We start from the raw sequence: 12,779 nt of genomic DNA on the forward strand, positions 1-12,779 counted from the left end.
CATCCTGGCCAAATTTCCCATTGGCCTTTACCAATCACGGCCTCCTAATAATTCCCATCTCTGAATTGGCTTCATTACTCTGTTCTCCTCCCCACTGAGAGCTGATGTGTGGTGAGCGTACTGATGCACTATGGCATCATCCAGGTGGGGGACTACACATTTTGGAGGGGAGTACCCAATACCTGTAAAGCGCTTTGAGTGGAGTGTCCAGAAATGCTCTATATAAGTATAAGGAATTATTATTATTATTATTATTATTATTATTGTTATTATTATTATTATTATTATTATTAAAACTCAACAGCTCTTACCTGTCTGGTCTCCTTGACAGTGTAATGCACTTATCTACCTGTCTGAAGGTCTGAAAGTTCATGGGGGGTGGGGCTTAGGAACTGGCACCATGTATGTGCAAGCACATGACTTCCACGCGTCTATGATGAGGTTTATGGTCTTAGGTGGTAAAGGTTTATAGACAACTACTACTGTTTTTTTCGGTCATTTACTCACTAAGGAAAGCTAATGACTTATACATTATCAGAATTGTACAGCCACTGTATGAGTAGTTAAATCTTTTGTTATCCGTTAGATTGAATAGACTGCAATGGATTATGTGCAAGCAATAAACTGCACAGTGGAATTTGGCCAGTCCCAATGGATTTTTTTACAATTTTGTAAGACTTTCTTTGTCTTGTTCAGACTAGTTCAGTCATTCAAGCAGTGTACTATACAACATTTTATTCAAAGACCGGAAAGCAAAGCCTTGACTTGTTGAGGGAAATGCTATCTTCATTTCCATACAATATTCAGCTTTAGCTGTGCCATGTACACCTTCGGGGAGGTTTTTCAGTTTTCACTGGACCTCACTTAGACGACGGAGACTCAATGTTTTTTTTCCAGTTTCCTCCTGAGTGACCAGGCTGCCCTGCAGATTTTCTGACTGAGTAGCCGGTGTCATTGAAGGACAGAAACTGCTGATTCCTCTGTGTGAACTGTGGCACAAGGCTGGGTTTTTTCCTTTCACGTCTACGTCACAGACTTTACCCCGTTTCTCTTTCTAGAAACTGAAATCAATATGCAGGTCTTGGTGGACCAGAGCCAGGGCTTTGAAGGCACGCAGAAGACATCACCAGCATCTCTAGTTACGCACTGGGCATAATGCATGTCCAAGAGTGTTTTTTTTTTCTTCCTTTGAGAGATGGCTTGGGCTACTGAATTCTGGCTCAATTTGTCATTGGAGCTCCTGACTACATTCTCTGGATACCCTTAAAGCCTGCTCATTTCTATAAAAAGCAGGGATCCAGTACCAGAAAACTGTAAACATAATTTCTAAGCCTGGGAACAAAATGTCATGGAAAAATATAAAAAACTATTGAGTGTTCAGAAAACGTAAATATATAGAGTATTGAAAGTATTGATGGGTAAAAACTACTACTACTAAAAGAGCTGAGTAGTGTGGAGCAAACCTTTTTAAAGCTTGTAGTGAATTAAAGGAAGATGTGGGCGTGATGATTAGTTGGTTGTGAGGGGTGTTGATGAGGCTGTAATGATACCATAGGAAATTGTGTAGAAAAAGCAGAGAAAGTGATCCTTGAAGGACTATGGGACACTTGTGGTTCAATTCACAGAATTCAGCCATAGCTTCTAACACTCCATCGCATGACTTGAGAAAAGTCCACTGGCGTTGTGGTAAATTGTAAGTCTGAAATGAATTTGACTGCCCCCGTACAGGGATTATAACTCATGGCACTGTCCCCTAGCGACTGAGCTCAAAATGGTAACCTCCCCCCCAAATCGGAATGCCACAATGTTGTACAAGGTATCAACAGCTACATTCTGGAAAAATAAAAACTGGGATTTTAGTGAACATGGCAAGATCTTGTCCAAGGAGGCTTCCAGTTGGGGTCGTCTTGCTTTCGAGCTGCACAGGTTGAACTCACTCCTTAAATATGCAGTAACGTGGCAACATCTGCTGATGCAGTTTGTCAGGTGTAAAGGGAATATAGCTTGGCAAGGAGATCACCGGACACTCGCATGCCTTCCATCTCAGATTTCTTCTGTCATTCGTGGATTTCAGCATCAAGGTGAATGTGAAAATGTTCACTGTGCCATCATCAGGGATTTAAAGAAATGAAAAAAATGCTTTACCTCTACTGAATTAATCTTTAACCAGCTGCTGGGGTTTTGTCTACATTTGTGACTTTCCAATTCCCCGTGGCTACACAGTTTCTGAAAGAAATGCAAGCAGGTGGGAATAGAGCTGACTATATGACGTCCTATCATTACACGAGCGTTTCTCCCTGCTGGTGTGTCTTCTCCCAGACCTGGTCCACTCTTGCCATTTTCTGCCAAGAGCAACGAAACATAGTGTTCCGAACAGAGGTGTGTGCATGACGCTCATTCTTTGGTGTGTTAACGCCTATTTAATTCCCATGATGTTTTCCATTTTTAATCTCCTGCGAGCACCAGTGTGTTTTGTTTAAAAGCAAACCAAAACCAGCCTAATTTAACTTAAAAATACTAGAATCTCATATTTCTTTCTTTAGGATGTAAATTATACGGAGTGTATTATTTTGCATTGCTCATCAGTTTTGACTTTTTAGATTAATATTAAATTAGATTCATTTGACAATTTTGCTTTTCAATGTGCACGAGATTTAGATTGTAAAAAGCATGAACGCCAAGATATTTTTTCTTCCTACCTTTTTGATGAAGTGGATCTAGTGTTATTGAACAGGGTATTGTTTCCACCAGGAAAGGTAGGTGTTTGTAACCCCGAGTGCATGTTTGTTTGCCTAATAAAATGCTGAAGGGTGTGCGGGACAGGTGTGGGTTCGGTTTGCATGTTTCTGACGAGTGGTTTGTGATGAATCATTCCTGCACTCAATTCTCACCGCTGTTGACAAAGCTGTCAGTAAGATTTAAAAAAAAAAATGATAGCATCTCCTCTTACAAGGATATATAAATCCTGTCATAATAGCAAACATGCGAACTCAATATAAACCAGTAGTTGGACCTCCTACAAACACTAAACTGCTTGGAAACTCTTTTGTGATGGGGTAGTGATGATTCATTCTTTTCAGCTATTATTATATTGCTGCAAGTGAAGATCAGTCTTGCATCACAAGATTTAAAGCTTGGCCCTGTTCGAAGAAGTTTAACCTAACCTAACCCCCTGTTGGATGCCCGTACCTAATGTAACCGAATCCACCAGCTATTATTAATAGAAAATATGAGGTAGTCATACAGGACTGACAACGATTCATTTATTGATTTGGACTAGACTGTGCTATTTGGTTCATGTAACATATTGTAGAACCACCTCTTAAGTGTAACACACCTTTCATTGTGGAAATGAAATTGCAACTCATTGAAAAATTGAAAACCATATCGCATTCATTAACAAGAAGTCAAAGAGTATAGTTTAGAAATAATCACAAAAAGAAACTGCCATAAAACTCTGTCTCTGTATGTTAGTAATTATTTGATTGCATTTGTAGTGTATATCAGCATATTGTTGCAATTTGTAGGCAATGAAACCATCGTTAAAAGTTCATTGAAAATTAGAAATGAGTTGAAAATGAATGATTTGGCCTCATAGAGATTAACTACTACTGAAGGCTACTCCTGTGGACACATTGTAGCCCATAGGTGTTGGTGGGCTTGTAACAGTAGAGGAGGTAGAGGAAGAAAACTTGAACACTCTGTAAGCTCTTTGGAGCAGAGAAACCATAGGAGAATTAATGAAACCAAGGTTTTTCTAGCAGCTTAACGTCTGTTGAGACTGTTGTGTGCTGATGTGTATTGTAGTGTTATGGAAGACACTATCTACAATACCTGTGGCCTCTGGTGCATTGTCACCTGTCACGTGCAGTATCGGCCCTGAAAAATGTAACATTAGCTTTTGACTGTCATGCCATATTTTGTTCTTTCCCATACTTTCTGGTGCCTGTTCGCATTAAAGATTTATTGTAGATAATTCCAGCCCACTTTAAAAAAAATCTAGCCTTTATCTTTATATTAAATGCACTAGTTTACAGATTCTGGTATCGGGGCTAACATGAGCAGTTACATTTTATTGGTGGTGTTGGCTCTTCAGGTTTTTGTCTTGGGCATATGTCAGACTGTGGGTTTTGTTAATTTTTCAGCATTTAATTCCCTTCTGTCTTTGTTAAAGAAGAAAATATTTAATTCAGTTATAGTGTGGCTGAATTCCAGCCTTCAAGAATTTGGAGAGCCCTACCAAAACTAAACAAAAGAGCTGATCAAGGAATCATTTGCAAGCTACCAGAATACAAGAATGATGTCAGTTACATTCCTCATTGCTGCCAGGTTCTGAACTTATCATCTTAATGACTTTGCGAGGGGGAAGGGAGTGACTGGGTATCGTTTGTTTTTTCTTTATTTTTGCTGTTGTTAAATGCATCCATGGAGGTTAATTTGCATTGCATCTTCCTCCGAAAAAGTAATGCTGCAAATAACTTTTTGGGACATTGCATTTAACCATGACTGTTTAATTTTTGTAAATGTTTTAAAACTTTCTGATAAATAATTTAACTGTAACATTTTAATTATACATATTTAAGTAAAATGTTATTGCTTTTATTTCTGGTAGGAAAATAAACCAGTAAAGTCTAGATTAACAAAATAAATAGCTCCAGAACTTCACTAATATTGGTGGGATGTACAGTATGTATGACTCTTAATTAGGCCTAATTTGTGTTCATTTATTTCAATCCATTTAATTACTGTATATGTGCAGTGATGTGAGATTTTGCTTGGGCTGGTCTCCCAGTATTGCGTAGACACTGGATCATTGCCTTTTAAAGGGGGGATTTAACTAATGGATTTAATGGAGAAGGAAATTGCCCTTTTTTCTTTTAATCATAAGGAAGCAACAATGAGAAAATAACATGATGAATGTTAGATGAATGCTGAACCTGTTTTTCCCCAGGAAATTTTTAGTTACTATATTAATATTTATTCCTACTTTTTATTAACTGTAAAAATGAGAGATATGCTATAGATCTGAAGCATGCTACGCCTGTTTTTCCTCTTCCAAAGATTTTGGATTAAAGCTCTAAAACATGTGCTGACTATGATCTTTGAGGGCTTGCAGTCCAGACCTAGGAAAAGGTTAAATCAGTTGGTTTAATTTTGCGATTAAGAGATTACCTGGAGTACAAGCCAAAAGGCCTCAGCAACCCTCAAGTTACCAGTTATGCACTCCTGGCAGAGAGAAATCTGGACCTCTTTTTCTTCTGTGTGGCTTTAGTCCAGAGACAGTGGCCTGGGTTCGCCTGTTGCAACAGGATACCCCCATCATTCTCCCATGACCAGAATGATGGTGATGGTGACCAGATTATCATGCAGACCCCGCCTGACCCTCCTCTGAACCTGATTGGTAAAATCGTTTCCTCAGCACGATTGGTCAGTTATAGGTTCACAGGCTCTCAGGTGATGTTCAGAAGCATTAGGGTTACTCTTAATAAGATGTCTGATCGGTTATTATCAGATTAGGCAGGAGCGCAATTGGTCAGATTTCTGTCGCCCGATTGTTTCTCTGCAGCAGCCAATGTGATCAGGTTCCTGATGCACTGCAGTACCGAATGCCTTGTCAAGATAAGATTTTGGCTTCCAAAGTCACTTTAGCCCTGCCCGCATTCCTAACTGTGCTCGAACTTTTGCAATATTTAGGAACATTGATCAGTGGTTGCAGACACTTGGTGTCAGGGGTGAAAGGCCCAGTCATACCCAGTCCAGCTCATAAGAGAGCTGTCTCTGTCCAGCAGTTACCTCAGATATGCTGCTGAGGGAGACTGAGCGACGCCTGTCTAGTCTTTGATACTGCCTCTTGTGCAGCAGGAATTTTGTGCAAAAGGTTTTAATTGACCGAGCATCATGGAAGTGCTTGGAGTGCAATTCCTGAGGGGTGAACCAATCAATTAGATAAGTACCTGGTGGAAATGTTTCACGACAGGAAAGGGATTTTTTTCAGACTTGTAGGTCATCATGAATTCCAGCCATGTGCTGAGTCTGCACGCCATCATGTACGTGTCCTAATTAGGTAAAATAAAATGTTATGGATTGTATTCCAATATAATTACATTGAGGTTTTTGTCATTTTGGCATATTTTTGGTATGTTAATTTTTAGTTATTAGTTTAGTATGTTAGTTTAGGAATTGGGTGCTTCTGTAGGAGATTTGGCATCCTTAAGTTAGACTGTTTGGACAAGCAGAAGAAAGTCATGCATTACAGATTTACCTTTCTGGTGCTAGTTTGAGAAGAAATGGGTTGAGAATATGTGCCTGGGAAGTGAAGGGCTTTGGAGAGTGATCTGACATTGCTCAAGGCAAGGGCAGGGCTTAGATAATCAGACTTTTGGAAATTGAATGCAATGGTCAGTTCTTTTTTCTTCTTAGATCACTTCTCTCTGTAAGATGAGGTTGTGTAATAATACACTATTAATACACAGTATCAGTATTAATATATGGTATTATTAATACAGTATATTACAGTGTACATGCTGTATGTATAGTGTAATGTACAATTAATTTGACACTTTAATACATTTACAGTTTGCAATTACTTTTGATTATATGCAGAAACAGATACCAGTTTATATACCTTGCTTTGCTGAAGAGATTTAGGTAAATTGCATTTCTCAAAGGTACAGCAATGTGTCTCCACATGAACCCACAACCTCCCTGCCAGAGCACTGTGTACTATGTAATACCCTTGTAAAACACTTGTCAGGGCATCTACTTGGCTACTTCACATTGCTATCCCATAGTAACCAGTGAGATGTCTTACGCATCTGATGAAGGATAGCTCCGGCTCTGACCGGTAATGCAGTGAGCTTGTAGGTACGTACAGTAGGCAGGGTTGTAGGATCACAGTAGGCAAACCACAGGGTTGTTGTTGCATCGCCAGACTAGAATGATTTGGCTGGCTTCATTCCACCTTTCCCTGACAGGCCAAGGTCAACTGTGTGCCTTTGTTTATCACGGCAAGCTAAAGAAAGACCAGTTTCTTACTAGCAATGTCTGGACCATAAGGCCTTTAGTGCTTAAGTTACTTGAGAGTTCCCAAGTATCAAAACATGAAAAGTGGCATATTTCATCCTGAGGCATTGATAATGGATTGTGCTGGATCAGAAAATACATCCTGACTTGAGTGTGTTAAGGATGGAAAAATTAGTCCCCTTGTTATTAACGATACGTTCTGCGTACATTCAGTGCCCCGTGATGTTTGTTCCATTAGTGTGCTCACCACTCTTCTCTTATTGGTCCGCTGTCTTGCAGGAGGCATCTTCCAGAGCTCCGCGAGTCGGGATTGGCTGGCTGGCGGGCGTGGCCGGCGGGCTGGCTCCTCCCCCGCCCGGTGGCAGCGTGCGATCTCCGCCGACCCCCTGCGCCCCCCGCTCGCCCGGTCTGCACGCCCGAGCCCATGCCCAGAGTGCCTCGCGGCCCGCCAACGCCATGTGCCTTTCGCACACCATGGAAGTGGGCAAGCACGGCGCGAGCCAGGGGCCAGGCAGGCGTGGCGGAGTGCTGCTGGAGCCTTTCGTGCACCAAGTGGGCGGGCACACCAGCATGATGCGCTACGATGACCACACTGTCTGCAAGCCTCTGATTGCCCGGGAGCAGAGATTCTACGAGTCTTTGCCACCTGAGATGAAGGAATTCACCCCTGAGTATAAAGGTAAGCCCTGGGCTTCGCTCTGCACTCGCAGGGTCACTTCGTAAAGCAACACTCCTCTTTCCCAATAGGCTGCCTGTACCTAAGCTCGCTCAACTCGATTCAACTGTACCTGAATCGCACGGTAATCTGATACGCCAGTGTAACACTCTTTCACGTAAATAATTTGAAGAGACGATGGAAATTAATCTTTTTGTTCTTGCACAATCTTTAGTTCCGTTTAAAAAAAAATACTCATGAGTAGCTCAAGTAGGGAGCTGCGTCAGCATGCGTAGGCTGTAAAGGAACAAGAAAAGGTTTATTCCATGCTGAAAAGAGAAGAAAAGAAACACAATGTTTGGAAAACACCGAAGAAGGCTCCACAGCTGAAACGTTGTTTCTTCTCTTCTCTTTACAGCATGGAATAAACCTTTACTTGTTTCTTTGCATACTCATAAGTAGTTTGGCATAGTGCTGGCGAGCTTCATTCTGCAGCATAATACCAGATCAGCCTTAACAAATCTAACTAATTTCCTGCTCTACTTCTAATGTTCAGAGCTTAACTGATGGCAGGGTAATTATGATCCCCTCCTCATTGTTAGAGCCTGTGTTTTTTGCCAGATGAGTTAAAACAAAGCTCAGAGAACTATGTCTTGCTGTTTGGTGGTTCTGTGGTCTGATAATAATTTTGAGTATAGGTTTATGTGCGGTTTCGATTTTGTGCGTCAAATCATCGAGATGGAACACCTTGTCCTGTAAGGAGAAGCTAATAATTGGTTAAAGGCATAACTCGATCCAAGACAACCAATATGCTCAGAAAAAACAAACTTTGATTTTGATGCAATAAATAGTATTTGGGCTAAAAATCTTGGTATTTTTAATGAATAGTAACTTGAAAGGGTTTTCTTTTAGTTTGCCTCCCCTTATGGAAAAATAGGCTTCACCCTGTACTCAGTTCAGTTATACATTTATTTGGCCATAGCAACCATGAAATGTTAACTAATTGTGCTCAGATTATTTCAGCTTTTGATTGCATAAGCAACAAGGGCAAAATCTCTAAATTAATTGTTCATTTTTTGCAAACATTTTCTGCTTCAAATAGGTCTGCAAATACTGCCTCTTGAGTGAGTGTGATGGATTTGAATAATTCCTTTCAGCTTCATTTTTGGATTTGGTGCTTTACTGCATGCATCCTTGGTCGTTATATTGGTAGGAGTACATCAAGTAAAGTTGACCTCCAACAAAGGCTCTGGCACCAGCTGGAGCATTTAGCCTGCAACATCTCCCAGCTTTTAATTAAGGGCTGGAGCTGGCACAGTGCTTTTTCACTTATTCTCTTACTGGCTGTGAACATCCCATTATCTGGCAGTATTGTTGAGGTAATCAATGCTGAGCAAAAGCAGACTTGTAGGCCAGGTGGAACTTTATACCATTAGAGATTATTATTTGCAAATTCCCCAATGTTAAATTATAACAAGAAAACAGACCTTTTTTTTCTGGTCAGTGCTGTCAGTGCCCTTGCAGGTTCAGGTCTTTGTTCTGTATTAATCGAGCCAGAGATCAGACTGGCTGAATTTATGAGATGCATATTCTTTTTAATAGAGAAGAAGAGGCTAATATTAGCTGAAGGAGGTTTGCTGAGCAAATACCTTTGAACAGGTCATCAGCAGCTTCGTAAAACATTTTATCATTTTAATGCAGACTAATACTTCCTTGCCGAGAATGTAGATCAGCTTTATAGCGGTATAGCAAATCATTTTAATGCACCCCGCTCTCTTAATTCCAAGCGAGTGCTATTTCAAAGTTTCCGTCAGAAATGTTTGAAACAAAAATATTTCCTTACATGGGATTGTATAACATTCAAGCAAATAGAGTGGTCAGAGTAATTCTACACTCACTCAGTCGCATTAGCCATAAAGGTAGTGTCTATGTTGTGCTGAAATGAGTAATTAAATAAAAGTGTCACTCCTGTACTATTTCCAGAGTGGGGCAAACAAATTTACTCTCCCAATTTTCCATTCATTGACTCTTCTGCTCCCATGTAGCCTATCTGTCGCTGATAAAAATAGCCCATACCCACAAGTTTGGCATTGTTAACACATGACAATAAGGCTGGTGAATTGTCCTCATACAACAAAGGTATGACTGAAATGGAGAATGGATTAAAAATAGGACAGCAGGGGAGTGGCCAGTCTGTATGTGTTGTGTTGGCATTGCAACACAATTCTGAGCTTCCTTATTCACACAGTTTTCACAATTGTGGTTAGAAAATTAGATTTGTTTAAAAAAGGCAGGGCAACCGAAAACACAAATCATGTAGCATCACACATGATATTTTTTAGTTTTGGAGCTAATATACAGTTATGAGTTAGAAATATTTTGAATTTTGTTTAGGCAAACACTAATTTGTTCCTTTAGGTTTTATTGTCTTTCCTGGACAGGTGCCCTATGGAGAACATAGACTAACCTTGCTTGGTCAGCCTGAGTGCTTCTGTTTTCTGTGACCTGTTAGCATTGATGCTCAGAGTACATTTTAACCTACAGCAACCAGTCAAGCTCCTTTTGACTTTCCTCTTTTGCAGATCCAACACTGTAATGATCATTGACGTTTGCAGTCTTTACTGTGTTTCCCACTAAGTGTTTAACCTTGGAAAATCATAGCCCAGTTACTGTCGGTCTTAAAAAGATGGCTTTAAAAGATTTCACTGCTACTTGATTGAATCAGAAGAGAAGCAATGGGAATAGAATGGCATAATTCACACTTCTTGTTGAGGAAAGTCATCTCATGTGCTTGGTCTTCAGGACGGTAAAGTCTTGCTAAGGGTCTTGCGTGCTTTGATTGTAGTATCATGTATTGCAGTACTCTACAAAGGCAGCAGGGTTTTACATTTGGAATAGTACTATCATTGGCCTGAAAAGAGATGTTTTCATCCATTAATGCCATATGAAGTAAAGCAGTTTAATAATCATTTTAATTAGTGGGGTGAGTACTTTTGGATACTGCTGGATTTGTCTTTATCGGGTCAATAATTCTTGCATTTCTAACACTGCAAGGCTCTTGATTGGGAATATGTAATCATATTGAAGTATGTTTTTGTGGCTTGACCGAATAATCCAGGGAAAAATTCAGTTTACTCCGACTACTACTTGGATTTTTTCATGAAACTGCTGATCTAGCTTCAAAAGGGTGTGGAGGGTGTTCCAGTAGAAAAATGCTTGTGACTTCAATGGTAAAGAAAATGGTCACTACAGACTTTAATAGCTGTGTCAGACCAGAGGGGAAGAATCCAGTGAGTGGGCTTGTTGTTTGAATATTAGGGGAGGAGAAAGCCTAATTCATCTACAAAAATAGCTCAACAGTCAAAATCCCATGACAGATTTCACTGGAAACACATTTTAAAAGCTCCACTAACTGCGCACTTCGCCTGGTCATGGATAGGCAGGGTTTTATTTGTCATGTTTGTCATTTGTACTTTGAGAACAGCCTGACTGACTGTGTGAAAGTGCACTCAAAAGGAGTTTGCCCTTCTACGATTTAACCTTTCCGCGCTTCCCTGAGCGCCCGTGTTGCACAAAATCTGGCATCGAGAGATGCCCTACCCTGCGATCAGCTGCTGGGGGGAGATCTGTCATTGCAGGAAGAAAGGGCAAGTACGTGTTCACCTCAGATCTGGGCTCCATCTCTTTAAAACCACTGCAAAACAAGCTAAGACGCCAAATCCTTAGGCTCATTAAACTGAGCCTTTAGCCTTTCCCGAATTAGCCGCTGTGTTCGTGTTGTGGTCCACACCCCCCTGATCCTGGCTGCATTTAAACTGCACTCTGACATCAGCCTTGTCTCCATTCATTACTTCCCCATGCTGGCTGTGACATCATCAAGGAGGGATCAGAGAACAAAAAGGCAGCACTTTGCCAGTCAGCAGAAAGACACTGGTTTATTAACTCTCCCCTCTCCTGTCCTTTTCTAATGAAAGGATGCAGTGCTACTGCTTGGGATAATGGAAAGCACAATGAAGTGACCTTGCTGCACAGCAGTTTTTCATTATTTCAAGTCATGCGATCTTGTATCTAGCCTGTATTTTTAACCTTTTTGAGGTTTTCCTGTTACGTTAGTGTTTAAGCTTCCTGAAAACGTAGCTGCCTCTGAATGAAAAGGTAATATTTCTCATTGGTTGAATTTTTTCCACATTTATTGTTACGATATACCACAGATGTACAGGTTTTTTTTTTGCTAGGGAAGCTTTATTGGTTGCTACTGTATACACATTTATATATTACAAACCTGCACATGCAAAAAAAAAGACATTTAAAAGACATTTAACAGTGAACTATTATTCTTATACATTGCTTTTCGGAATATTACATTCTTGGTATTTTAAACCACAATAATGTTTTCCAGCCATTTTATGGCTGAGGTCACATTACATAAATTTGTCCCTTAACAAGTTAAATCAATTTGATCAATTTTAGGAAAGTAATAAAGTACAACGCCCAACCCTACATTGAGAGTTATTTAACTTTACCGTTGCAGACTGTTAATAGCTTTTTGTGTTAGTGATTGATTCTGTTCAATTGCACTTGTGAATATAGTTGGCTGTATACCAGATTGGATGACTGCTTTATCAATTAAATTAAAGGGGAATTTTAGGGAGTCCAGGTTGTAGTCCCAAGTGGCATTAACCCAGGGCACTGGGGTTAAAACGCTTACTCTTACAGTGTAATGGCATCTTTAAAGACTAGTTAGTCGGAACCTCAGTTTAGCATCTTATCAAAAGATCGCATCTTGTACAGAAGACTGTCTCCTATCATCGTGCTAGGGGCATTGATTTGGAAATACTGATCCAGAGGGAAGAGTGCTACCTACTGATCTACCAACATCAAAAGAGCAACCTCATTTTCCTTCGGGTCCTCCCATTCTGTTGTTGATCAGTCTGAGCTCCTTCAGGAGTGGTCAGCTCTGAATTCACATCCCAGCAGGCTTTATGGGTCACCCTCATATCATCAGCTTCTAAACACTTGGCACATTTAAATAGTTTTAGCATTATTTTCAATGAAAATACCTGAAAATTAAAATTGAGCTATCCTGTATCTCTAAATGATA

The 12,779-nt window shown here is 40.2% G+C and overlaps 1 protein-coding gene across 7 annotated transcripts in view; it reads left to right on the plus strand.

The window, feature by feature from the left end:
* The window catches only part of ip6k1 (inositol hexakisphosphate kinase 1), a 43,373-nt gene that overhangs the window by 22,117 nt on the left and 8,477 nt on the right, over window positions 1-12,779 (plus strand). For all 7 annotated transcript variants that reach the window (XM_088636628.1, XM_088636627.1, XM_088636630.1 and 4 more), the window contains one exon: window positions 7,303-7,702. In XM_088636628.1, coding sequence (XP_088492754.1) covers window positions 7,480-7,702 — 223 coding nt within the window. In that variant the 5' untranslated portion in view covers window positions 7,303-7,479. The remainder of the gene's footprint in view (window positions 1-7,302; window positions 7,703-12,779) is intronic.

The sequence above is a fragment of the Lepisosteus platostomus genome, chromosome 6 (assembly GCF_059453375.1).
Source record: "Lepisosteus platostomus isolate fLepPlt1 chromosome 6, fLepPlt1.hap1, whole genome shotgun sequence".
Taxonomy (NCBI): Eukaryota; Metazoa; Chordata; class Actinopteri; order Semionotiformes; family Lepisosteidae; genus Lepisosteus; species Lepisosteus platostomus.